This window comes from Amphichorda felina, assembly GCF_050947745.1.
Source record: "Amphichorda felina strain 45539 chromosome Unknown scaffold_5, whole genome shotgun sequence".
Taxonomy (NCBI): Eukaryota; Fungi; Ascomycota; class Sordariomycetes; order Hypocreales; family Bionectriaceae; genus Amphichorda; species Amphichorda felina.
In genome coordinates, this window is record NW_028145045.1 from 2,864,892 (window position 1) to 2,891,215 (window position 26,324).

The 26,324-nt window shown below is 54.0% G+C and overlaps 9 protein-coding genes and 1 non-coding gene across 10 annotated transcripts; 4 read left to right on the forward strand and 6 right to left on the reverse strand.

The window, feature by feature from the left end:
• Nucleotides 1-914: 914 nt before the first annotated feature.
• NIK1_2 (histidine kinase osmosensor) lies at nt 915-3,114 on the reverse strand (the record flags this gene model as incomplete). Its single annotated transcript, XM_083195139.1, has 2 exons — nt 915-1,003; nt 1,251-3,114. 2 exons carry the CDS (start codon nt 3,112-3,114, stop codon nt 915-917), a joined length of 1,953 nt encoding a protein of 650 aa, XP_083050052.1.
• Nucleotides 3,115-4,174: 1,060 nt separating this feature from the next.
• ACO1O0_005732 (uncharacterized protein) lies at nt 4,175-5,489 on the forward strand (the record flags this gene model as incomplete). Its single annotated transcript, XM_083195140.1, has 4 exons — nt 4,175-4,250; nt 4,308-4,604; nt 4,672-5,117; nt 5,208-5,489. 4 exons carry the CDS (start codon nt 4,175-4,177, stop codon nt 5,487-5,489), a joined length of 1,101 nt encoding a protein of 366 aa, XP_083050053.1.
• Nucleotides 5,490-6,096: 607 nt separating this feature from the next.
• Nucleotides 6,097-7,159, reverse strand: ACO1O0_005733 (uncharacterized protein; the record flags this gene model as incomplete). Its single annotated transcript, XM_083195141.1, has 2 exons — nt 6,097-6,767; nt 6,832-7,159. The coding sequence occupies 2 exons, from the start codon at nt 7,157-7,159 to the stop codon at nt 6,097-6,099; spliced, it is 999 nt and encodes a 332-aa protein (XP_083050054.1).
• Nucleotides 7,160-7,946: 787 nt separating this feature from the next.
• Nucleotides 7,947-8,047, reverse strand: ACO1O0_005734. The gene has a single exon. It is a non-coding gene; the product is annotated as a tRNA-Phe (tRNA).
• Nucleotides 8,048-8,414: 367 nt separating this feature from the next.
• Nucleotides 8,415-9,348, reverse strand: ACO1O0_005735 (uncharacterized protein; the record flags this gene model as incomplete). The annotated part of the gene is made up of 3 exons (XM_083195142.1): nt 8,415-8,571; nt 8,877-9,004; nt 9,082-9,348. 3 exons carry the CDS (start codon nt 9,346-9,348, stop codon nt 8,415-8,417), a joined length of 552 nt encoding a protein of 183 aa, XP_083050055.1.
• Nucleotides 9,349-12,399: 3,051 nt separating this feature from the next.
• Nucleotides 12,400-14,154, forward strand: ACO1O0_005736 (uncharacterized protein; the record flags this gene model as incomplete). The annotated part of the gene is made up of 5 exons (XM_083195143.1): nt 12,400-12,493; nt 12,562-12,955; nt 13,017-13,137; nt 13,207-13,777; nt 13,832-14,154. The coding sequence occupies 5 exons, from the start codon at nt 12,400-12,402 to the stop codon at nt 14,152-14,154; spliced, it is 1,503 nt and encodes a 500-aa protein (XP_083050056.1).
• A 1,380-nt stretch (nt 14,155-15,534) lies between these two features.
• Nucleotides 15,535-16,362, reverse strand: ACO1O0_005737 (uncharacterized protein; the record flags this gene model as incomplete). Its single annotated transcript, XM_083195144.1, has 1 exon — nt 15,535-16,362. One exon carries the CDS (start codon nt 16,360-16,362, stop codon nt 15,535-15,537), a length of 828 nt encoding a protein of 275 aa, XP_083050057.1.
• Nucleotides 16,363-22,448: 6,086 nt separating this feature from the next.
• HAC1 (transcription factor HAC1) lies at nt 22,449-23,569 on the forward strand (the record flags this gene model as incomplete). Its single annotated transcript, XM_083195145.1, has 2 exons — nt 22,449-23,173; nt 23,242-23,569. The coding sequence occupies 2 exons, from the start codon at nt 22,449-22,451 to the stop codon at nt 23,567-23,569; spliced, it is 1,053 nt and encodes a 350-aa protein (XP_083050058.1).
• A 669-nt stretch (nt 23,570-24,238) lies between these two features.
• On the reverse strand, nt 24,239-25,132 carry CSM3 (replication fork protection component Swi3-domain-containing protein; the record flags this gene model as incomplete). Its single annotated transcript, XM_083195146.1, has 1 exon — nt 24,239-25,132. One exon carries the CDS (start codon nt 25,130-25,132, stop codon nt 24,239-24,241), a length of 894 nt encoding a protein of 297 aa, XP_083050059.1.
• Nucleotides 25,133-25,375: 243 nt separating this feature from the next.
• On the forward strand, nt 25,376-26,191 carry ACO1O0_005740 (NADH-ubiquinone oxidoreductase 21 kDa subunit; the record flags this gene model as incomplete). The annotated part of the gene is made up of 4 exons (XM_083195147.1): nt 25,376-25,450; nt 25,511-25,527; nt 25,641-25,846; nt 25,914-26,191. The coding sequence occupies 4 exons, from the start codon at nt 25,376-25,378 to the stop codon at nt 26,189-26,191; spliced, it is 576 nt and encodes a 191-aa protein (XP_083050060.1).
• Nucleotides 26,192-26,324: the final 133 nt, after the last annotated feature.

The following is a 26,324-nucleotide window of genomic DNA, read 5'->3' on the forward strand; positions in this document are numbered from 1 at the left end:
CCCAAAGTTTCAACATGTCTTTTGGCCCCGTCGTCCTGGTTTCCCGATTCGGCTATTCTCAATGGGAGGACCACTTCGCTGTCACTCCAGAGCACCTGGGTTCGCGGCCACCTCCGCTCAAGAATCCAGGCCTTACCCTTTGGACGCAGCCACAAAGCCATCTTCTCATCCTGCAAGGTCTCTTCCGAATAGCCTCAATCTGCTGTTCCATTCCACCAGTATCAAGGTCTTGGCGCACGGCTCTACTGCTGCCTCGACGTCTCATCCACACTGTCATCCCACGCGACACGCGCGATGACGATGACGCTATCCCCGACCTTCCCCAACCGGCCTGCTGGTGCTCTATACCCAGTGCACCTCATGCGTGTCATTATCCAAGGTTTCGGGGTCCTCCGGTCCCTCCTCATCGTAGCCCTCGCGGACCACCGCCAGTCTTTCCGTCAAAGGACGCGAGCATTTATGTAGCTGCCGATATTCACATTGCTTAGGATTTCCGAATTAACCAGGCAGTGTCTACTTGCTTAACCTACAACGGCGATGGGGGATTGCCCCTGCACTTGGCCGAGTTCTGGATCCAGCGGAGTGGTAGCTTGTGGTCGCCTGGTTGGCCATCTTCCATTAGGCGACAGACAGAAACGGAATGCGCCATCTGTAAGTAGAGAAACATTGCGCCAAGCTGAGTAAAGGGGCCACTCCCAATCGGTTCCGATATCCGAGGACGCTCGATCCATTTGCCCTCTCCCATTTCAACCCAGCTATTCTCACGAACAGGAAACCATCGACACGATGATTCGTTCTTGTATGTCTCTATTGAGGGCAGTGCTTAGCAGATATGGCTTCTATGCTATGGCTTCTACGCTACTCCGTCACTGATCATCATGGCCGTCGCGGCACCTGGCATTATTTCTTTTCCGTCAAAGCTTGGCAGCCTTTTCAAACTGGTTGTGGGTAATGGTGCACTCTTGGAGAGCAGCTACCAGGTCATTGCGCCGCAACGGCTTTTCTAGATGCCCATCCAGGCGGACCTGTGAATACTTCCCGTCATCAACTGTCCTGCCACCAACTCCCATGGAAATAATGGGAGTAGATCGAAGCCCCATGCTTTGCTCGTACTCACGTGTTCTAAACGCCGCCTCAAGTCCACCCTATGATTGTTAGCACCTTATCAAGTGGTTAATACTGGGGGGAAGGTAGTCACTTTACCATTACAGGCATCAATATATCCATGAGGATGGCGTCAAACCTCTTACCCTTGACCGCCTCCACGGCTTCAGAGCCGTTCGACACCACGGTCACGCTGCAATGATACTTCTCAAGCATCTTCGCAGAGAGTTTCTGATTGACACGGTTGTCATCGGCAACTAGAACCTCCAACGGCTCCCAGCCGTCGTAGGTGACCAAGGTAGGATCTGGTGTGCGTTCCAGGGCATCCGGCATGGCCATGCCCAGGGTCGCGACGCTTCCAGGCGCTGCTACGTACGACGCAATGTCCATCTCGAGAAGCTCTTCTATTCTGACGCTGATTGATGGATCCATAACGAGCACCACGGGGGGGAGTGCTCTGAGGCATCCCCGTGCCCTCAGCTTTGTGGCCGTGTGGATCGAGCCCACGACAACACTACCCTTTGGAATCCCCAGGCCCCTTCCTGCCTCCTGCATCAAGAGCCGCAGGGCTTGCTCTATGCCCATAATTATGACCTGCAGTCCCATCTCCTCAAGCATGGGTTTAACGTAGAGCCCAAAGCCAGATTGTTCCTCGTCGACGACGAGGACCCGATAACTCCGGACCGGCCCGGGCCGTCGTTGAATGGCTTTACAGTAGTCATTGTGCGGAGCCATCCGGGATTGGATGGTGAAGTGGATCATATTGTGAGTCCCACGGTCGACCCAGAGTCTGCCTCCCATATGCTCCACAAGACACTTGACGATTAACAGCCTAAGGTCCACGCTGCTAACGTATTCGGGAGGCATGCCGCACTCGCTCATCTCGTGGAGGGTATCCAACAACTGGGTCAGACTGTATTTCCTCTCACCCACCTTATCAAACTTGATCATGAATTCGATGCTGCTAGCATCCTCATATGCCTGTGGATCGGGACATGTGCGGACATTCAAGCTGATACCTCGGCCGCTCCCGGCGGTGCTTATGAGGCTTTTGACGAGACATTGAATGACCTCTCGTAGACGAAAAGAATCTCCCGTAATGTAATCTGGGACGGACTCATTCATGTGGAGTGATATGCTCTGGCCTTTGTCCTTTGCCTCGGCTACCAGGGGCTCAAGAGCGCGGAGGATGGTGTGTCTCAGCCGTAGTGGAAACTCCTCGACAATAAGTCTCCCACACTCTATCTTGGAAAAGGTGGTAACTTCGTCAATGAGGGTAGCCAGGCAGTCCGTCGAAGTCCGGACGGCCTCAAGCATATCCTGCTGGTTCGTAGTCAATTCAGTGCCCAGTATCATCTGGGTCATGCCCGTGATGGCGTTGATGGGCGTCCTCATCTGGTTGGAAAGCTGGGCGAAGAGCGTTGTGATGCCGCCCTTTTTGGGAGTGGTGGTCGGTTTCCTGGACCGCTGAAGTCTGCGGATGTTGCTTCTGAGCGTGGAAGCCATCTCGCCCATGCTTTTCTGCGCTTGTTCGACGTCGACAAAGGCTTTCAAAAGAGCTTCTAACCTAGGGTCCTCTTCCAACCCCGTAGTCAGCTCGGAGAGAGCGTGCCGCTGCGCTGTCTGCAGCTCGTTTTGCTCGAACATTTTTGCGTTGATGTCGGCCAGCTCTTGGAGCATGTCATCCAACAGGCTCTCGTCCTGGTCATCTTGGGCCATGCCCTCTTTCCCTGAAGCTACACCGTGATCACCATTTCCACGACCCACATCATCATCGCTGGCCATTGCCTCATCGCGGATGGGAAGATCAGACCTGGATCTTCTGTCCGGGAGGCTGTCGACGAGGTCGGCGAGTCCCTGCAGTTCGGTCTCGAGGCACCGCTTTGCAGGCGTCTCGGGGCCGGAGAACTTGACGGCTTCGTCAGCTTGTGTTGAACCCGGGCACGATTGAAGTCGGGCTCTGAGAGAGGCGACGACGCGAGCCGCCGCCAGAGTTGACTCGTCATCCATGTGTGGTGATTAGATGCACGGTGAAATCCAACAGTTGTCTTCTGGGACAGTGATAGGAGGTCTATGGAGTAGAGTATCCAAGATATTGACCAGCTTCTGCGTGAGGGGAGGGCGACCCTACGTCATTGGTCCCTCTTTCTACACCCTGGCTCGGCGTTGTGGCTTTGCGCGTTGGCGTTGTTCTATTCATACCTTGGCCTAGGGGTGGCGTCCTAGGCAGACAACACCACATGAAGTTGCCTGGACAGTGTTTAAAAGTTGAGTTGAGCCATAGACAGGCGTGAGGGTCTGGCTACCTGACAGTATATACGTCTCTCAGCCAGAGGCCTATACAGCACGGCGTTTTCAGTCCCCCCCCCCCCCCCCCGGTTCGCCAAATCAAGTCCCCCGCCGCCTTGGGGATAACAGTAAACGCGGATGTCAAGGACCCCTTTCATCATTTATATAAAGTATGGCGGGATTGTCTCCTGCAGCTTTGTCTTCATAAGCAGACCCGAGAACCTGGTGAGTTGATGCGGGGAGTCCGGTCACCGGCGGTCTCAACATCCTGAAAAGGCATTCCAAGTACAAGCATACGTAGACAACCATTGTGGGTTCTTTAAAGATGGACAATACTTTGGGGTTGGGGCCTCAGTTTCGGTGGAATTATGACGGCAATAGCGCCATTGAAGCGACGTCGCAGCGTGTGGCACCCCGAGTCCGTGGTAACATCGATCACGCAAATGGCGACATCCCAACACCGTCCCAATCATCACAGCGGGCGCCAATGGCATCTACCAACATACAGATGAATGCCTGATCAAAGATCGAGATACGCGCGACAGACCACTTATAGCCAGTATTAGATGTGGGGTAATGAACTTGCGTGCTTGGTGATACTGGTTTTGTAGTTGAGATAGATATCCGGGATTGGGGGCGCTGAGACCTGGCATGTCCAAGAGCGCGGCCATAGCATGGGGATATTAAATGCAGGGCCCCTCCATACAGGCTCAAGCAAATTTCCCGATAATTCATTCATATCTGCATCACTCTACACAGGCTGGTGCCCCCAATATTCAACATGCCCTCTGCTGTACCCCAGCTCTACCAGTACACCCACGTCCCCGAGACGCAGGAGGACCTGGATTGGGCAGATCGTAAGACAATTCTTGTATAATTACTCGAGCAGCTCCCCAAGACTGATAATCCATTAGTTCCCAATGTGGATCTCTCCAAATACGGAACATCGGAGGGCAACAAGGAGCTCGCCGACCTCCTCATCGAGGCCATCCGCACCAAGGGCTTTTTCTACGTGACCAACTACGGCATCTCCCAGGAGGCCGTCGACAGGCAGTTTGCCTTTGGTCAGAAGTTTTATGAGCTTCCTCTTGAGGAGAAGCTCAAGTACGAGTCGGATCTTGACTCGGGTGACTACAATGGCTATCGCCCGGCGGGAAGACGTCTGTTAAGTGGCGGGATCCACGACAAGACCGAGGTATGGAACATGGCGAGTACGTGGATTATATACCTTTTCTTTGTTTATACCGGAAAGATTACTTTGCATCTAACATCAGGCAGCCAACGATGGACACATCAAGCAGGCGCTTCCAGACCTCCTAGAACAGAACAAGGCCGAGATCGAGGCCTTCTCCAAAGACCTCCACGACAAAGTCCTCGACCCGCTCAACCACCTCATCGCGCTGGCCCTCGAGCTTCCCGAGGACTTCTTCGTCAACCTGCACCGGTGGAACACCCACGACGAGTCGCACCTGCGCTACATGAAGTACGCCAAGTTCTCCGGTGACGAGATCGCGCGCCTCAGCGACGGCCTCTGGTCGCGCGGGCACACCGACCTGGGCACCATCACGCTGCTCTTCCGCCAGCCCGTCGCCGCGCTGCAGATCCGCGACCACGAGACGGGCTCGTGGAAGTGGGCGAAGCCCCTGGACGGGAGCCTGACGGTCAACACGTGCGATGCACTCAGCTTCCTGACGGGCGGGTACATCAAGTCGACTGTCCATCGTGTAAGTCACATTCCCATTCTCTCAAAGTGTATCTGCAGCGTATACACGTACATACATCTAGTATACAAGGCTGGGAGCTGACCACCCAAGGTATCATTGCCGCCCAAGGACCAGCGCCACGTCGACCGTCTCGGCCTGCTCTACTTCGCGCGTCCGCAGAACGATCTGCTCCTCAAGACGATTGACTCGCCTGTGCTTCAACGCGAGGGCTTCCTTCAGAATGAGTTCGAGGCCGGTGGGCATCCGGTGCCCACCATGGGCGAGTTCACCAAGCTCAAACAGACGTGGCAGCAGAGCAACAAGGGCAAGTCATACCAAGACGTCGAGGGCAAGGAGATCCTGCCTGGGTTCAGGGGCCAGCACTTTGCGTAGTTATGTTGATAGGTCCGTGAAGGGGGGCGGTGTTATGAAACGCAAGGTTTTACGATTAAGTCAAGAATGGGCTATTCAGACCGCCGAATCTAGCAGCAAGTGTCGCCGTCTTTAGAGGTCTAGACAGCAAGGCTACATGCTCAGTCCACCTCAGAACTGGAACACATCAACCAAATGATTCGGTGGTCCATCACAACCTCTGATGAGGAACTTTTGGCACAAGACCCTGGTAGTGAACACGAAGAAGTTACCGCAGCTGCTTATCTCTACTATCCGTATGTCCTCACGCAATAAGCCTACGACGCGGCCTGCGGCCGGCCTTTTCCGCCTCCGGTGCAGTAAAGGTCATTCCCTGAGATGCATAGACAAGACTCTTATGAGTCCCACAAGAATCGTTGTGAGTGATAGAGTCTAGAGCTAGGCAAACATGATGCCTACCCGGGTGTTCTTGGACAGGAGCTGTCTTGAGGTGTGCGGATTGTATAACCAGCTAGGCTTTTGATGATTGTACTCAAACTTTTGGTATTACAATATACTACAGTCTAGGATTATACCACGATAAACGGTTTGCGCTCTCCGCGGTTCCTATGGCTCCCCCAAACCCGCTCTAGAAACCAGTCCAGTCCCGTTGTCTGCGAGCGACTGGATGCTTTGAACTCATCTTGGACCGGATCGAGTGGTACACATTATGCATCCGCGCCCGCTGTCCCAGCGTGAACTCCTCGGCGCAGTCGTCGCCCGCATAGTCCATAAAGTTGTTGGCATTGTCCTTGCCAGGCTTCCCGGGGCACGAGTCGCTCTCCTTGAGCGCGCACCGGCCGTCCTCACTGTCGTTCATGACGATGCTGGGCGACGTCTGCTGCGCCGTGTCGCCCACCAGGTCTCCCTCGTCGTCGCAGTCGTCGCTCCAGACGTGCAGCAGGCCGAACCAGTGGCCGACCTCGTGGACGGCCGCGCCGCCGGCGTTCCAGGCGCTGTCGGAGCCGGACCCGGGGATGCTGTCGGCCACGATGTGGCACGCGTCCAGATAGTAGTTCTCCGGGGTGCGGTCCTCGTCCGGGAAGTTGCACAGGCCCTGGGCCCCCTGGATCTTCTCGTACACAAAGATGTTGAGCGTCTTGTAGTCGCCCGTGCGCCGGCGCTTCCACCATGCTTCGATGGCGGGTGTCGACCCGCTGAGGTCGTCTTCGTCGTCGAATTCCATCTCGAGGCTAGTAAGGCGGTTGTCTAGGTTGCGGGTGATGTTGCCCAGTTCCATGAAGATGTCGTAGGGCGCATCTGTCAGATGGGTCAGTCAGTCGCAAACTCACAGGGAGGATGCAGTAGGAACTATTCAACTTACACTCCTTCTTGAGAACCTCAAACTGCCTGTAAAGCTGCTCCGCGGATACATAGTCGTCGGTCGCATTGCTGGGCAGTCCGGCGTGGAGGTTGACCTTGACAATAACGGGCTCGTGCTCCTTTCTCCTGGGCAGGTCGTCGCTCACCTGGAGCCTGTGGACCGTCTTCAATCCCCTCGAGCCGGAGACTGGATTGGTAAAGCCACAGGCCTGATCGGGAGTGTCGCGTCGTGAATATGATTTTGCCGGCGACCGGGGCTGTAGACCCAGGCCAGCAGCCCCAGCAAACGGCACCAGGGCCGCAGCAAGGAGAGTACACAGGGGCAGCATTCTGTCGTTCGGGGACAATAGTTTGGGGAATTTGTTAGAACCAAGAGAATGGCAAGCTTCGAAATTAAATATCATATTAACTGCACGTACGGATACTATTACTACTATCGCGACAGCCCTTGACGCATTACCCAGTCAGTGTCTCGCTGACGGTGGGCTGAGTCTCCTGTGCACCATTTCCTGCCCCATTGACATCCACAAGGCAAGGAATGTCACCCCTGCTCAGCCAGACAGTCGTGCCCGGTTCTAGCGATATTCGTCGCATCCTCCAGGCGTCTGGGAGATTTCTTTCGGAGTCATTGCCCCAGTCTGACGATCGGGATAAGCCCCCTTTGGGAAATGATACTGGCCGATCGCCAGAACCGTCCACGGCGTCAGCCCCGGCTGATAATCATCATGCAGCAATGCACCAGCCAAAATGCAACGTTATTTATAGTAATTACTGGTAATGGAATATGGCAATCTTGGTCAACTTTGCCTTCTACCGCCTAAGCATACGTTATGTGTACGAATACCCGTAATCGCTTGAGCCATCACCCTCTTACGGAGTACATACTCCATACTGCCAACATAACCACAGTACATATCCACAATAGTCATAATAACCATCAATATCAACATACCATCGCAGTACGATATCAATATCATCCCAATAACCACCTCATTATGTCAAGTATAGGGCGCAACCAAGTGTTTATTGCAGCCCAAAAAATACTAGCTTTATTCTGATATCCTGCTCCACCAGACCCGCCTCGCCCGCAAGCCAAAAAAAAAAAAAAAAGAAACTTGGGGCGACTGTGGATCGAACACAGGACCTTCAGATAAACCGATGGTTTAGGATTGAAGTTTGACTTCAGTCTGACGCTCTCCCAGCTGAGCTAACGCCCCTTGCTCATTGGTCATGGGGAATGCTCCTCGCAAGCAATGGTCAACTCGTGTCTGCCATCAACATCACAGGCTCACAATGATAACTTCGCGTGAATAGAGGCTCTAGGTATCAAGTCTCGCTGTTCATGGAATCACTCGTATAAATGATGATTGCAATGCAACAAGCAGTTGTATCCTCACAGGGTGGAAACCGCTGCAGCCTATCATGACTATAGGTAGCAACTGAGACTCGCGACGATCCATTGCATAAACGCTATACACATTATACGCGTAGCTTGATTGATATACATGCATGCCCAGCTCCGATTCAACATGAACGAGATCCCTCAAAACCCAATCACCGCCAGTAATAGTACCTGGCAGTACCTCACCGGAAGCCCCTATAGCCGGAGAAACAAGCACTGATCAGGTAGGCAAGGCCGATGAAGACAACGATGGATCCCAAGACCCCAAAGGCAATCCAGTGGTTTTTCTCGTCGCCCTTGGTTGACAGGAAGCCGTTCCGCACCTTGCCGTCGCGACCTCTAATAGCGTACCAAATCAATATACAGTTTCATAGGACTCTTCTGTCGTTGTCATGTGCTTACCAACACTATCATCCCCATTGGAGACACTAGTTCTGTGGCCATCCATCCAGCGGTCTATGTAGGCGGGCGGCGCCCGCGAGGCCGGCCCAAACTCTGGCCAGCGACGCACCAAGAGTGAACCGTCTTCTAACAATATTCATTAGTGTCCATCCCTCGAGGTAAAAACGGCGCAAGGCTCTTCGTCTCCCTTACCGAGCATTTTCCGCGTGTACTCCCTTTCTGCCCAATGGTCAGGCACGCACCCGAAACTGCCATTGTGCGTCCCGCTGGGCTGGATGATAACCATGCCGTCCGCATCTTTTTCGCAGCACCAGCGTCTGTCCGGCTCCGAGGTCTCATGGAGAAAGAGCTCCCATTTGGGACTCGCACACTACAAAAGGCGACCAGGTGGTTAGTTCTCTAGCCTGCGGGTTACTGGCCGAGGGGGAAGAGAGGGTGTCTTCTCACCTGGGGAGACTCGGTGACATCTTCCAGGCAGTCCTCGTCTTCCTTTGGGCAGCAGTAGGACTGACCGAGGGCGTCGACTCTGCAGAACATGAATTCGGGACAGCATGCAAAGCCGTGCTCGACGGGGCAGCTGACGGGGGCCTCCAGATCGCACTGTTGCCCGTCGATCCTCGCAAGTCCTCCCGCATAACCATCCAGAGCGACCAAAAGACCCGTAGCGGTCATAATGGCGAACAGAGGAGCGGTTATGAGAGTGAAGAGACCCATAGTGTTGGTGTGTAGTAGAATGAGCACGGGGGAGATGTGGGAGACTTGGATTGTGTTAAGGATGTGGTTGTCCTGGGAAATCCAAGGAGCGGAATGCTGCCAATTTATAGGTAGAACCTCCAAGGCCCGAGAGTCAAAAACAATGACAGATTCTATTGTCGGGATGATTTTAAGGTAGGAAAGTGAGCCGCAGTGTAATGCCATGCCGGCATAGGAGCACCCTCGTTCTTACCATCATGGTCCTGGGTTGAGTTGCAAAGCTTATTCGCACGCCATGGGGTTCTAATTCTGAGAACCTGGCTGGCGTATTTATGTTCTATTGGGTTTCAACAAGGCAAACCTGGAACTTATCTCAGCTGCCTGGGCACTACCGAGGGAGTTTATTGGAAGGCTCGGCTGAGCTTGATTGGGAAACTGAAAGGCATTGTGTGCAGTCGAGGAAGGTTCCACGCATATTACCACTAGTAGTAGTCAAAGGTGGCCTCAAGCCACCTGGCAGGACTTGGACTGTTAGCAATCCGAATCATCACTTGTTGTGCTCGCATCGACATCATTGTTCTATCCAGCAGGCGGTTCCTAAACTTAGTCTCAAGGTGAACCACCTAAGAGTCCACTTTCCTCTAATATAGGACACCAGCGCGGATTTAGTGTCCTAAGTTTGAACATCCATTTAGGAAAGAGGACGTCTTTAAGGTCCACAGAGAAAATCTAAAAATTTCATTTTTAATTTTATTTTGCGTTAGAATGTTATACAGTTTGTTATAACACGATATATTTATGTACATAGGGGAACATGGAGTTGAGAAAAAAAAACACCAACACTGAGAGCAAAAGTTCCTATAATTTCTCTGCGTTTTTTTTTTCGGAATCAATGAAACTTTTGGTTTGAACAAGGAAGTACCTCAAACCCAACCACCGGATCTTTCTAGGACGGTGATATGGATCATGTTCAGTGACGCGGTGGGATAAACACCGCTTCTTCACGATGCGGCCTCGTTTCTTACTACAGCAACTTGACATAAATTCCCTCACTAGCTAAGCAGTCTTTTGTAAATGGTCAGGTGGCCCTCATAAATGCCAACAAGGTCCATGCGACACTCACCCCCAGTGGCATCACGTCCTCCACTGGTTCATAAAGGTAAAGTAGATACCACAGGCCCCAACAGAGAGTGAGCAATCCATTTGAAAGGAGCGCATGATGGAAGGAGTAAGTTGAGGTACACTGACGTGCAGGTTTGGGGCACACATGTCCACATGCATATTGCACTGAGAAGCCAACAGCATGCTGAGCAACAAAAGGACATGCTGTGCGATGCACTAAAAATGTAAAATCTGGAATTTATTTTCCCAGATATAGAAGGCGAAATTATAAGTGGGAGCCATCACTATGGTTCGCGACCACTTCGGCGTTTGCAGTCTGGGCACAAGTCCTTCAGCTGTCGCTAATACCAAGGCACTAATCCTCAGGAGCGGGGGGGCTTACTACATGACCCAAAAGCAACGATAGGGTTCTAAACTTTTGTCTCTTGCGAGGTTTCTAGCTTCGTGTGTACCTTCTCTAGCGGGGGTAAGGTTAAGAGGAAGGGACTGCTGTGGCTTTGGTCTGAACGATGATGACTACCCGCCTCAGGTTTTGGGTCTAAATCACGGAAAGCGGTTCACACCACCACTATCCGGATGGAACAACACCTGGGTTGCTGAATTCAAAACAAAAAATAAATTCACAAGTTGCGGTTGAGCACGAGGCCGAGGGCCCTGCTCAAGCGCAGTGGCCATGTAAGGAATTAGGGGACTTGAGGCCCCCCCTTCAGCTTTTAAGCGAGTGTGGTTTCATTTTTTATGCGGCAAACTTGCTACTATGGTATATGTACGGAGGATTTTGTCACAGTTGTGCCAGTTTGACACTGCTTTCGTATCTACTCTGCCTGCGACAATTAGATCTGACATCCCCTATTATCGGGGCCACAATGTCTCACACATGAACCCGCAGAAATCTTCAGGAGAACCTGGACGGTGAGCAGCAATATTGCACTCTAAGACCGAACTTCTGGTGACATCAAATGGACCAGCACGTCATTGCTTAGCAATACCAACCGAACAATAAACGCATCCGAAGAAGCTGTACGATTGGACTGCGAAAGCAGACCGTGAGGTGAGGTGCGGCGGGCGGGGGATCTTTTGAACTAAAGGTTCCGATTCGCCGGGTTGAAAGGCCGGGTACGCCTCCATATGCATCACAAAGAACCTTAACAGCATGCATCTATTGCATTGGACTAGCAGTAGCGGGGACTACGATAATGGTGGCTGCCGCCGATGAAACCCCGACTGACCCTGTAAACAGCTTACCGTTGTAAGTCATCCAATGATAGCAGTATCTACTACTACCTTTGGCATGTATGTAAGCATGCGGAGGACAATTGTGAGTCTGGAATGTGCCAACGGACCAACACGACTCCACGAGGGAGTCGACGGAGATGTCACTCCAGTCTCCAGTGCCTGCACCCCGGGAGCCTTTGCCGAGCAACGCGCGTTCCTGTCAGCGGGACAGTCCGAGAAGAGCCGGCCGGAGGATGGAGGAGGCTTGGAGGAGACGGCCTCATTGGGGGGCCTCCAAGCGGGGAGAACAATCGCGGTGAGGGCATCAGCATAGTAACGGCAGTCACATCATCTCTAATCTCAAAGACTGGGTTCTGGGGTTCCGGGGCTCCGGGGCTGCTGCGTTTATTCACTGGACCGGCCTGGTGAGGCCCACCATCATGCCGTCCAGACCTTCCCAATGAGGCAAGTGATGGGCGTCTTGGACTGGGAGAGTGAGACAGGCCTCACAAAGTTCCATGCCATCCGCCACCCCTCATCTTGAAGACATCACACAAGTGCCCGCTCGTTATCTGGATGCCTGTCTCGCCGACTGAGCACCAGGCGGCAACATGTCTCACAGCCTTGGCGAGCGGGGAGGACTGTCGTCTGTTTGTATATCAGCCTTGATGCCCGGCATCACCTGAACCCCGGGGAAAAGCACATCCTTACAATCCATCTCGCCTGCTTCTCAGCATGCTCTTTAACAAACTCTCACTCGCGGCGTTGGCTGCCGCCGCCGGGGTCGTCTCGGGCAGGGAGCTGCCCAAGGATGAGGCCAAGGCTGCCGGTGAGTAGGAGGCCACTCGTCTCCATCCCAAGCGTTTGAGTACGTGTATTAACTCCAAAATCCCCCAGCGCTCTACGACAACGGCGTCATGCACATGCGCAACATGGAGCGCAAGAAGAAGGCATGGCTGGCAAAGTACGAGATGGGCGCCCTCGACTCGACCGTGTGGCCGCGCCTCAACTACACCAAGTGCATCGACGGCAAGGCCGAGGCGGTCAAGGGTGACCCCATGCAGACCTTCCGCTGCAAGAACATGGACCTGTACGACTTCATCAACCACGCCACCCTGGGCTCGCCCAACGGCTGGGACGGGGACGGCACGGGCGTCCTGCTGACGGGCAGCTCCTCCTGGGGCTGGACCGACCGCCGCTCTGGCCGCGAGTTCATCGCCAGCGGCATGTATGAAGGCACGGCCATGATTGAGATTCTCCCCGAGGGCCGGATGCTGCATCTGGGATTCCTGTAAGCTTTGGTATCTGGATGATGGCGTGTAATGGGTGATGGTAGCTCACAGTCTTACTAGTCCCTGCCCTGCTCCCACCGACCCGGATGCGTTCTGGAAGGAAATCCGCAGCTACAAGAACTACATGCTCATCGGCTCTGAGCTTGATAGCCATGGTATCCAGATCTTTGATATGCGCAAGGTCAGTCCCCAGAACAAGACACGATACCTACGTTACCTGACTTGCATGTACTGATGACTCCCCATTTAGCTGCTTGATATTGACCCCAAGGATGCGCCCATCCGGTTCGACGCCGAGAAGGACGTCGAAGGGCACTTCCTGGATCTTCCTGAGGGTGCCAGCCACAACGTCGTCGTCAACGAAGAGGCCGGCTACGCCGTAGCAGTGGGATCGCGCCCCCGCAACGGCACCTGCGCTGCCGGCCTCATCTTCTTCGACCTCGAGGACCCGTCCAAGCCCGTGCGACTCGGCTGCGACGGCAAGGATGGCTATGTGCACGACGCGCAGTGCCTGATCTATCGGGGTCCAGATCTGCGGTACTTTGGACGTGACATCTGCTACGGGTTCAACGAGGACACGCTGACCATCTACGACGTCACGGACAAGCAAAAGTCAACCATCATCTCCATCACCTCTTACGAGGGCGCCACCTATACCCACCAGGGCCAGGTGCTGAACAAGAACTGGCAGGAGTATCTGCTCATGGACGACGAGATTGACGAGCTCGACGGCAATGGCCCTGCTGCCGAGGGCTTCCCCGTCACCTATATCTGGGACATCCGCAACCTCAAGAAGCCCAAGCAGACGGGTCTCTACAAGGGTGAGTTTATCACATCTCCAAAAGCGAGACCATACTGACCATCACACCCCCCAGGCACCGTCCCCGCCACCGACCACAACCAGTACGTCAAGAACGGCTACTCCTACCAGTCCAACTACTGCGCCGGCTTCCGCGTCTACGACATCTCGTCCATCCCGCGCGACCCCACCGGCGACAGCGTCTGCGAGGTCGCCTACCTCGACATCTACCCTGACGACGACCACCTGCCCGGCGGCGGCAAGCCCGAGATGTCAGGCTCCTGGTCCTCCTATGCCATGTTCGAATCGGGCTACGTCTTCATCAACACCATCGAGCGCGGCGCCTACCTCGCCAAGATGACCGACAGGAAAGCCAGGTGCTCCCGGAAGCACAACTGAGAGGGTGGTTCTGCTGCCAAGGGTCTGGAGAAGGATGGAGGGTGGAAGGAATTACGTATCTACGATTAGGGACTGAGCTTGTTCAAGCTGTTGTTATTTTTACGAATAAATAACCATAAAATTCTACCCTTTTAAAACTCCTTGACTCGGGTAACCAGAATAATTCCACAGTATGGAGAGAATGTGTGAGTTGGTTTCTACGCATCCTGGCCCTTGGCTGGGGCGTGGAGGACGATACTGGTGCATTTCTTTGCTTGGCAGAATTGCTTTTTAAGACGCATCTAGAGATAGCTTGCGTAGGAGGAGACTGGGACAGAGAGGCGAGGTATCCCAGTGAGGTGTACGGAATATATTCCCAACCTTGGTATCTCTACTAGTCCTAGCTCGTGTATGCAGAATGTTTTTCTCATCGGAGGCTTCGCGGCCTCGAAATTCCTCCAAATCCCCTTTCAACTTGGGTCCCGCTAATCACTGACTGAAATGGGCATCACGGCGGTGCCATCGGGGGTCGTCATGAGAGCTTTGAACAAAGAGTCTTCAGGGGCCGCGGAGACCGGCCAGGTCCAGCTATGCCATTCTGCGTACAGAATCCTTCATGGACTATGAGGAGAAGAAAAAGGGTGCAAAGCCAGTCTATGGCCTCCACGACGGTCAAAAAATACATAAATAACGCCCTTTTGTGGGTTCTCAAGCTGCTAAGACAAGATTCATTCGGTCGAGTTTTCACCAGTCGGTATCCGTATTATATGTTGATTCGGCCCCTACGAAGGGCAACGAGGTGCCCCCCCTGTGGGAGTCCGACCCGGTTACTCTTCGATTGCAACACTAAGGCGTCGGTATGCAGAGAAGAAATCTATGTCTCTGACAGCTCGACCGAGTTATATTACAAGAAGACTCACGAAAAAAACAAAGGCATTTTGGGGGACCTTTTTTCCTGTATATAGCGATGCGGTTTGCTTAATTCCTACACTACAGGTACTAAAAATGTCGGCGAGATGGTTGTCGACTTCACATTCCTCCGAGATCAAGATCTCAATCGTTCAGTCGGCCCGGGTTGGGACGAGAAACGCAAGCGGATTGGTGTCCGTCACTCCGTCGTGGAACATACAGCAGCCCGTCCTTAAAGCCGTGAACCGTGATTTGCAGTGTGATTAGAACCCCTCTTGGCGATATAGTACACCCCAGGCCCCCGGGTCGCGGCTAAGAAATTTGGACATACACTAGATAGGCCATGCGATTTTTGATTAACAATGAGGAAATGCCAGATTAACATGGCAGCAGCATTTAACACGGGAGTCGAATGATAGGAATCAATACATGGAGTCAAGACGGGGAAAGGATGGTGTTAATGGAAGTCGGCAATAAATCTAGAAAACAATGCTAATAAACCCGCTCGCTTGCAGTATTCGTGTCGCTAATAAGACTCATTTGCCTCCTCGCGGCGGCTCTTAGGCTTCCATCCAGACGACCAAGATTCGCCATAGCCTGATCCATGCCGCGGCCGTCCCAGTGATCCGCCGCCTCAGCTGGGCGACCCAGCCCTTGGATCGGTCCTGGTCCACATCTGCCTATCATCGCTCCTCCCGTGCTGCCAGGTGCAGGCCCTGGCATGTCCAGGAAGTCGCTCGGGGAGCCCGGGCGCATCGATGGCGCGGAGAAATGGGACGATGCTGGGGATTGCTGGGTCGGGGAGGGTCGGAGGACCATGCCCATGGAGGTGTTCAGCTCAAATTCCATCTGGAGGTCCGGGTCCATATGCGTAGGGGCGGGCATGTGGTGGTTCCGGGGGGGAGCTGTGCCGCTGATCCAGTTGTGGTTGGTCTGATGTGGTATTGAGAGTGGCTGGAGAGACTCGCCACGGCTTGTAGGGATCGTCGGCGCGATGGGATCCTGGGGTGGCGGGACGGAGAAGCCTCCCGTCCCTGTGTTCCACCCGGCATTGGGGTTGCTCAGAAATGCGTCGAAACTGTCCCCAGAGCTGGGCATGTAGGCCCACGGGTCTTGAGGAAGACCGCCCGACATATCTATCGGTGGAGACGGAGCGGCAGCTGAAGCTGCGTCAGTGGCCCAGTCATACCTGGGCTTCTTAGCGGGACGGGCCATGGTGTCGCTGAAGTCGCTGAAGTCGTTCATGTCGTTGACGTCGTTGAAGTCGTTGAGCTCGTGTGGGAGAAAGAAATCTCGATTGGGTATATTGGTAGCCATCATTATGATTTAGGTGTGAAGTGTTCGATCGAGAGATGGGGGCGGGATGCTATGGGTCGAGGGGCCCCCTAGGCCTAAATATGAAAGCCCATAGGCAGAGCACGGGACATAGCTCCGAAAGATGTGCGAGTCCCCTAATCCAGGCAACGTAAGGATGGGCAGGGTCGCCCAATGATACGGGCGAACAGGCCGCGGGACGTTTCGTCACGGGCAACTCTACTCCGTACTAGCCGATGTTTCTCGAAATACCTTCAATTGAGGGTAACACAGCTGTTGACCGGGCCAATGGCGACCCTGGTGGCGAGGGGTCCCACCGAACGCCAGGCGAGAAAAATGAGAATCCCATAACTTGGAACATGGGAAAAACCAGCGGATATGCATGCTCACGTCACTCGCTCATCATAGGCGAAGTCCTGCGGGGGCTGCGTAGCAGTGTTCGCCTGTCACAGTGGAGGGGGGCAAGAAATCAGTGTGTCTCTCAACCACATACTGTGCCATACCGTCTCATGCCGTCTCATGTAGTGCCATGCCAGCTGCCAAATACTGTGAGACAGGTGGCTCAGCGCTCAGGAGGCCCTCCTATTGGCTGCCAGGTCAGGATTGCCTCACCGGAGTTGCTCCGGACAGCTATGCACTATCTGATTCGCTGTTGCCCACTCCATCACAAGTTCACAACTCGCCCCTGCCACGCCAGCTCTCAACATGGGGGACTCTAATAATATTATTATCTACTATTGAGACAGTGCAATCCAGACATGTTCCTATGCATTTTTTTCTCGCGGCCAATCATCAACAGACTTGACGCTGCAGACCCCCATACATGCAGTTGCTGAGCGCTACGAGTACGAATACTATTATCGTGTTATTTCCAGTGCAATTTCCGGGCCATCAGGTATATGTTGAAACCTGATACCACCCAAGTGACGAGTTATAGACGCTGGAGCGGCAGCTTCGGGTTTGAGAGTCCCCGAAAACGGAGACCGTAACTCGGAAGCCACGTCTCACTTCATGAGTCCAAGGCTTGCAACTTTAGCAGGTGGGTATTAGGTATAACAAGTAAAACAAAACTGGCTGGGTCACAGGCCGGCCTACCGTACTCGTATTATCGTCATCGCTGGCTGGCCACCCTTTCTTTGCCCGTTCATCAATACTACATAACATGTCGAACCGAGGAAAATCGCATCATTCTACCCCTTCCTCACATCATCTTCTTGCTATCATGTCCAGTAGCGTCGCCATTCTCGTCCGCGTCGTCGCCCTACATTTGCTTACTGTCCAGCACGGAAGGCTTCGATTGAACTACATCACATAATTCAAGATAGAAACGCTCTCAAACTCATATGGATATTCCATAGAGTCAACCTTGGCTTCCTGGGTTAGAGTTAGAAATACAGGGTGCATTTTGCGGTCATCGCCCCGCACAAAGCCAATGTATACTTACCTTGGGCAACATTGGGATACAAGTGATACCATCTGCAATGCTGAAGTCGGTCTAAGATCCCGTGCCGCCATTGCTACAACCGTAATAGACAGATCAACCCTTTGCCGCTCTTACAGGGGGCGCTCGGAGCGTGATATAGTGTAGATATTGGTGAGCCTAGGGATAATTTAGGAACAGAGTGTCACCTGCAGGGAGTCCCTGTCTTTGTTGTCGGCGTCCTTTGAAGCACTCAGGGCTCCTTGAGCTACACCTCAGATCCCAACTATTATACAAACTCCAATAGATTCACCCGCCCTGGAACACTTTGGGTCACCAAACTGGACTTCCTTGCTGTTTGGCCAGTAGGGCCATGGAGCTTGGGAACTGTTATAGGGTAGTGCCCCTTTGAGCCCACCAGGCAAATGCATAGGAGTCTTTCTGTTGAGAGTCTTGTAGACGATACAGGGCATTTTGGCGGTACTTTTTAGTCCGAAAAATTTGTCCTAGAGAGTTTCTGCATGATGGGTTACACTCATAGGGACTTCGTACAAGGTGCTGCGATCTTCGCCTAGCCGTCCAGGGTACGGGTATGTAAGACAACATTCTGCAGGCTGGGCGGGTTCCCACAAAGGCATAATAGGATACAGATTTCCGGCAGGCAGAGGCATTATTTTGGAAGAAAATTCTGAATGCATAAATAATACATTATTCGTACTATACCGTGTTGCTAACAACCATGCGCCCCCCAGAGGGATATGCAAACCTACGCAATTGTATCCCACGGATTAATAAGCGAAACGGGGTTGAATAGTTATAATATAACGAAGATTATATCTTGTACGAGACCTATGGCGCTACTGATTGTGAGGGTAGCTGTTGATCTCTGATGTCACTGATGCCGTTGCTGCGAGTGCTGCCTGTGACTTCGAGTGCTGCCTGCGACTTCGAGTGCTGCCTGTGATGGCGAGACCTACCCGTGATGCCTCGGACTGCGGTGTTTGTCTGATGCCTCTGGCTGCGAGGACCCTCCAGGGGCTCCTGGCCAGAGAGGCTATCCTCGATCCACTCATACATCTGCCACGATGTCATCGAACCTCCTATTTAGATATTATTGAGGCATCATCTACAAATCCCCTCCAGCCAATCGCCGATTGCAACGCCTCGAATAGACCAATCGCCAGTTAGTTTAGAAAAAGTTGCTCCCATTTAAATAGGTAGAGCTGGAAGTTATACCTCGCCACTTCTCAAGCTGCCTCAATACACATTTTGGGGAGTGGCTTTGCCCGAATTTGACTTAGGGATGGCGCTGCCCATTTGGCAGTGGGCGGATGGCTTATTAGAGAGATTGAGGGCCTGGTCGATGAACACGGTGGAGCAGGTCAGGCAACGAGGGGAAGAAGCAAACGGATTTTCTGGTAAAACGCCGCTTGACAATACGAGTACATCTCGCAGATGGGAAGCGTGCAGGCATACCAAAGCCCATCTGAGGCAACACTTGTAGTCATCGGGATGAGGACCCTAGCCGCGAAGCTCAATGGCCTTAACACCTGCCGGTTGGACCTCTGAGATCAAAGTCGGCCAGCCATAAAAAGTTACCAGAGAGATTAGGAGATGAATATTATCTACTAAGTTAGGAGTCGAGATATTAAAGTACGTCCCCCACCTCTTGGGTCCCATCGCCCTCAATCCCATTTGGAACGAAGATCAGATTGTCCTCGCTCCAGATTGAATAATCAATGGAACTTGGTTCCTTCTTGCTTACGTCGAGCTCCATTATGTGCTAGGATATCACTGCCAACGACGCATTATAGGCAGGTGAGCGTGGCTCGACTGGTCTAGAACCCGATTAGAAGTAGACTTCGGAATTGACCCCGCGATGCTGGGTCTCATCTCGGAGTTGGGGGCCGGTCGATGTCACCACAATCTGGGGAGACACATGGCTGATCACCTGTCTAACTACCAGGGTGTGATATTAATTACCGAGCTGTCAATAGGTGTAACGGTTACGGACTTCAATCACTGGTGGCTTCGACCAAAAGCAGGTGGGGATATGCCTCGAGGCAAGCAGGCATTTTATCAGGTTCGGGGTGTTCCCCCTTTATTTTTGAAAATTGTATCTTTTGGTGGGCAACATCTATTTTTCATTGCTATTCGTGGCGAACGGGTAACGACGAACGCCCATCACCTACGAGGGAGTAAACTGGGCATCCCTTGCATCTCACGTCGGTACTCGTACAAATGATACCTACGTTGGCCAGGTATCGTACCTTCTCTATCATACAGCGCCACGCATGCAAAGAATTGGGGGCTCCCATTGAAGCTTCCATTTTAGGCACGTCGAGTAGGAACGGCAGTCTCTTCGACTGCCGTCTGGGGAGGGAACCAAAAGATCCCCGCAACATCCATATCGAGACGTCTTTGCGGTGGATCGCCTCAGGGGCACCGGGCAATCAATATTTCGGGTTTATCACCGTTGCGAAAGATTAGGATTGTATCAGGCATAGCTTTCATTTCCGGTAATCTTGCGACGCAAGAAGCAACGGTACTCGTACTGCATACTATCTCGCAAACACACATGCATAGTACGTAATACTATGTAACATGGAGAGGAGGGAGTCATGATCCATCAATCCCGGATCAACGTGTGTTTGAACACCAAATGAGACGCATCAGCACGTGCTGAGCTCGATGTTACGTTGAACCTCAGGGTCTAACAGGGCACCCCTGGCAGACCTAGGGCACACCAAAATAAATTCCGTCGGATGATGAAGAACCGCTGGGTATCCTTCATCTATGTGATGCTAAAGGGTGATGTTTGAGACACGCCTAAACGGGACACGGAATGTCATATCAAGCGCCCAAAGTCTCAAGTCCTGCGACGGGCAATAAGTCAAAAGGCACCTAACGGCACCGCGGCATTCATCTCCAGAGAGGTGGAGCACGGCCAAGTAATAGACAGTAATAGAGCGGAGCGAGAGAATGCGAGGGAGCAGGAAAGGGAAGCCACTTGCCAGCCACAGTGGACTGGCAAATAAGGAGCAAAGGACTGATGATGGCCAGTCCATCAATCACGATGTTCTGCTGGTGGTGTCGCAAATTGGCGCAGGCAACCAGTAACCTTGGAATGTGGAGCAAAAGGTATCTCACACTCGGAAGTTGGGAGGCGTAATACGAGTGGCCAGAACCCACCCAGCTCCAACTCCATCCCTTTCGTCGGCTTTCCACTTGACTCACCAGATCCTCAGCCGGGTGCCTTGTATCCGTAGTTATAAGCAGTAATAATCAAGCGTGCATTGCTCGTATGAAGTCACTGCCTAGGCAACAACTGAACTCATGGAAATGAGATGATGGTTATTTTGGGGGCTCTTGATCCTCCCCGTGCGGAGTGATGTCTGCATTTGGCGGAGCTAGAGGATTGCGCCAGAGGATTATCACGTCAATGGCAATGTCATCCGCTCGGGGCGGCGTCGAACTGTGCCCCCTCCAGGCCAAGCCAACAGGGCCGAGAGGCCCGGAACCCACCAGTGATACTTGTCACAGGAGTGCGACAAACAATTGTTACATACGACAGACAATCAAATGCTGTGCTACGAGTGCTATACTATTCCGGAGCGCATCAGCGAGGGATCCGCCAGACTATGGACCGCCTGCATGATTGCATCCATCTGCCCGCACTGGCCTAAAAAAGGCCTGCGTACATAGCAGCTGCCGTCCACCCGTTTAGGATGCTGAGTACGGATATCCGTATCTCCTTCCGCTGCGGAGCACTCCAAGGGACAAAAGGGGGTTCTACGAGTACTGGTAGTGGTAAATGGGCAACAGTCTGGGAATTCTCAGGTCGAGAATCCCGAGTCGTGCTTGTGTGTAAGATCGGGCTGAAAGTTCAACGAGCCGAACACTTTTTACTCCGATCAACAGATTTAGAACACTCAGGTCAGGCTGCCCAGGCGTATCGACCCGCCAATCGAGTTGCGATACGATGCCATGTTGAAGGCGGCGCAGCCGGGCTGACGACATGATAAGCGTCAACTGGTGGACACAAGCAGGAGGCGCTGCCCTGTTGGGGCCAAGGTAGGCGGACCTTGGGGGAGGCGCGCAGCCCGCTGACGCCCCTGATGGATCCGTGGAGACCGCTGAAACCTACGGGATCGATCCTCCGGAGCGCGACATGAAATATTGAGCAGCCCAGGCTGGTAATTGTGTGGAGACTGCTCATGTTATTTTGGGCAGCCCCTTTCTTACCAATTTGGAAGGTTCCAGGTTGGGTGCCTTCCTCCCCAGAGCTGCAGGGGGCTGAGGCACGGGTGTTGTTGCCTGAGGCCACAATTGTGTAAGCTGCCACTCTGTCCTCAGCATAAAGGGACCCTCCAGCCCCAGTTCAATCACCATCTGGCGAAGAGAACACTTGTCCTCCCACAGTCCCTCTTGAGTCACCGCTAATCCCGGTACTCAAGTCCGGACCCGTGACTCACCCTCCCCTCATGGCTTGGCGCCTCGTTCTCGGCTGATGCTGCAATATTCTGTCTTGATATTATACCCATACTCTCTCGAGCTTCTTCATCCACCTGATTCCCACAACCAACCCCCAGACTACGAGTGCAACACCACAACCAGCGATAAGTACCCACAAACGACTGTGGTGCGCAAGATCGCGCTATAACCAGCCAACATGGAGCACTCGCCGGCCGAATCATTCATGTCCGCCCCGAGTGGTGACTTCCCTTCGCTGTTCGCGACCCCCGCCTCTAGCTCAGGGTCGCCCGCCATGAACCCGATGGACATGATGAGCCCAGCGTCAGTGCTCGGCGACGACTTCAATCCCTCACGATCATCTCTGTCTCCCGAGGACGGAAATACCCCCAACGAAGGCGAGAAGAAGCAGAAAAAGCGAAAGTCATGGGGCCAAGTGCTCCCGGAACCGAAGACCAACCTCCCCCCGAGGAAACGCGCCAAGACCGAAGACGAAAAGGAGCAGCGCCGCGTTGAACGTGTTCTTAGGAACCGCCGCGCCGCCCAATCCTCACGGGAACGCAAGAGACTCGAGGTCGAGGCTCTTGAGCAACGGAACAAGGAGCTCGAACATGCCCTCAAGCAGGCCCGCGAGACAAACCATGCTCTCCTGGAGCAGCTGCAGCGTCAACAGCACTCTAAGGGTGTTGTGGTACCTAGCGTGTCCACAGGTTCCCCTCTGGAACACACATTATCCTCGCAACTCTTCGAAAGCAAGGCGCTGAAACCGGGTTCTCTCGATAAGCTCGGCTCGTCGCCGACTGTCAACCCCGCATCGCTCTCACCTAAACCGAGCGAAATCGAGTTCAAACTTGAAGAACTGTCCGGCCCAACTGGGATCCCGGCCGCCTCCTCCGATACGACACAACGTCCTGCAGCGATGTTGTGCGACCTGCAGTGTCTATCGGAGCAGTCGCGCCTTCTGCCAATCTCACAGATCTGGGCACGGACAGCTTTCCTTCTGACTCTGATTTCGACTTCGATACTTTCTACATGTCAGCACCCCCTGATGCAGATCGCAATGTCCTTGAAAGGTCGATATTCGATAGCCCCCAGCCCTCAAGTCTTGACGACGATTATCAGGCTGGTGACTTCACCGACTTCGCCCCTTTCGACGTGGACGACTGGATCAACGGTGACTCCACTGCCGACCTTCTTGGCATCGAGCCGGAAGGCTTCCACTCTGAGAGTCAAGCTCCTCAAGAAGATTCTTTCCAGCAGCCCGAACTTGGCGCGTCCTCTAATGGATGCGACGTTCGCGGCCTTGCGGTTGGTGTCTAGAGGACACGACAATCGGGTGGAAGCCTCGATCAAGCCGAGTCTGTCGCAGGGAGTAGACCGCCAAACAGATCGTCTCAAGCGGATTGACCTGCCGTCGAGAGAAGTACTCTTGACGCTCATATGGACCCTGAAGGTTCAGCAACAACAAGAGAAAAGGAGGCAGCTTGGCGCCGGATCGAACTTGGAACCCGAGAGTCTTGTTCCCGAATTCCGCAGGCGAAGAAGCAAACACGGTTTGCCTGTGCATTAGACAAGATGCCTGCATGAGAGCAACGGTGCACATGCACGGCTTTAATGACTGCCTATGAACGTTTTACATTATCTTGGGCAAGGGCATTAGGGGTACAGGGATAACATAATGGCGTACTGAGGTTGATTTTTGGCGTGGACGACTTGCCAGCGGTCAAGTTAGTCTGATATTGATTTCATGGTGGATGGCTTGCATGAGGTGTCAAAGCCAGTCTATAGAACCGTCATACATAGTTCGATTAAATGGAATCGAATAAATGTATCGCTTCCAATGCTAATATTTACTCATGTTCATGTGTGTGCAACCGCTAACGCCATGCTTAACTAAATACTGCCTATTCCGCTCATAAATGTTCCGTGCGATGGATGGCCCCTTTGTATGATATGATGTTAACCAACCTTTGCCACACCAACTGTAAATCACCACAGCCCTTCCATTTCTTGCATCGCTGCTTCTTCCTCTGCAAAATCATCTGACGGGCCCTGTGTTTGTAGGTTTACTGAACCCTTATCTTTGTCTCCCCCCGCATCGTGGCTCTCTGCTTCCGCAATCAGAGCATCCAGGTCATCGTCTGGCTCGTCTCTTGCTGGCGCATTTCGAGGCCCAGATGCATCCTGGCCCGCTGCTTCGGCCATCAGAGCCTCCAAATCGTCGGGATCAGGCTCGCCATTGACCACCGGGACCGTCGGCGGTGCTCTCCGGGGCGTCGCGTCGTACAGGTCGTCGTCGTCGGGTACATCCCGGTCGCCAGACGGGGTGGAGGGCCGCATTGGCGGCGGCTTCTCTAGTGTGGATATCGGCCTCATCTCGAGGTCCTCACCCTCCTCTCCTTCCAGTGTGGCGTGGTCGTCGCTGCCGCCCTTGGTCTTGCCCTCGTTGATCCAGTCTATTCGTGCGAGCGCCATCCTCTTCTTGTGCCCGGTCTTCTCGACCATGGCCAGCGCGTCGAGGAACCGCGCCTTGGGGAATAGGTCGTCCAGCCACAGTTGGTAGAAGGACAGCAGGCGCGCGGCGTCGCCGAACTCGTGGCCCTTGCCCTTGAGCCGCAGGCGCCGCGCCCGCGTGCGCAGCTTGGGGATCCCCGCGGGGCCCAGGAGGCGGTCCTCGTCGAGCTTGATGTTGGGGACGCGCGCACGCTTCTGCACCGAGACCTCCTCGTCGATGCCCAAGCCGGACTGGGGAGGGTCTTTGCGCTTCTTGGAGGGGTCTGGGCTGGGGGAGCGGAAGGGGTCGTCAGAGAGGTCGCCTATGTCGTAGTTGTCGATGTCATCGTGCCGTGGCGGATCGGCCTTGGGTCCCACGGCGGCGGACATGATTGCAGTGTGATTTGGAGCGCCCAATGTGGAGGAATCGTTAAATGTAAATGTGCGATGGTGTCGAGACGCGTCTGTTGGTGGGGGACGCGACGTGGGGACGAGGCGCCGTCTTTAATTGACACACGTGACTTGTCACGACTCCCAGGTCACATGACCAGATCCACCGCCCCAAGCTCGGTCCTTTGCAGCTCGACTTCAACTTCAAGCGAGTAAACCCCCAAGGACTTTGGCACCAGCAAAATGGCCGACAACACGACCCAGCAGGCGCAGCCGACGTTTGTCGGCCCTAGCAAGGCCCTGAAGACGGACTACCCGGTACGTTTGACCCCAATCGGCGCCGCAATGGCGAGGACTCGGCTGACGAATAGGATATAGCTCATTGACAATGACCCGTACGTTGCCAACCCGCCCCCCAGGAACGAAACCCGCCCGATGCGATCGTCCCACCCCGGCGGATGAGATCTCTCTGAGGAATTGGAGAGGGGAAAATTGACACCCGTGGCAGGCACTTCAAGCGCGTGATCGGATACGCGAGGCCGTCCGACTACGTCGTCGGTGGCCTGGCCGCCGCCTTTGCCCCCGCGGCCATGCTCGTCCTCGAGCGCTTCGCCCCCTCGCACGCCGGCAAGGGCGGCTTCCCCAAGATCCTGCGCCTGGCCGGCGCCATCGGTCTGACGGGCGGCTTCCTGCTCTTCTACCAGCGCTCAACACGTGGGTGACCCCTCCGGCATAGTTGGACAACAAGAGGTATAGCAAATACTGACGAGGGGTAAAATAGTGCGGTTCTACGGCGCGACGGAGAATGCGCGCGAGCGCGAGATGGACATGCGCGAGATGGTGGACAAGGTCAAGCGGGGCGAGTCGCTGTACGGCGAGAGCCAGCTGACGCCGCACATGCAGGGCGTGGCGGCCCGGCAGAGCCGCTACTCGGCGCTGTTCATGGGCGTGGTGCCGTGGTTCAACTTTGTCAACCACAGCCAGCACGGAGTCGACACGGCCAAGTACTATCAGCAGGCCGAGCGGGAGCTGGAGGCGGAGCGCAAGGCCAAGGCGTAAAGGGGGGCCCGGGTTACCGATGGATGGGGGCAGATGATGTTGTATATTATCCGGGGGGGGATGGAGTAGGGAGAGAGTTTGGCCACGGCGGCGTGTGGCGGAGCATTTGCGTCTTGTCGATTCGAATAAACAA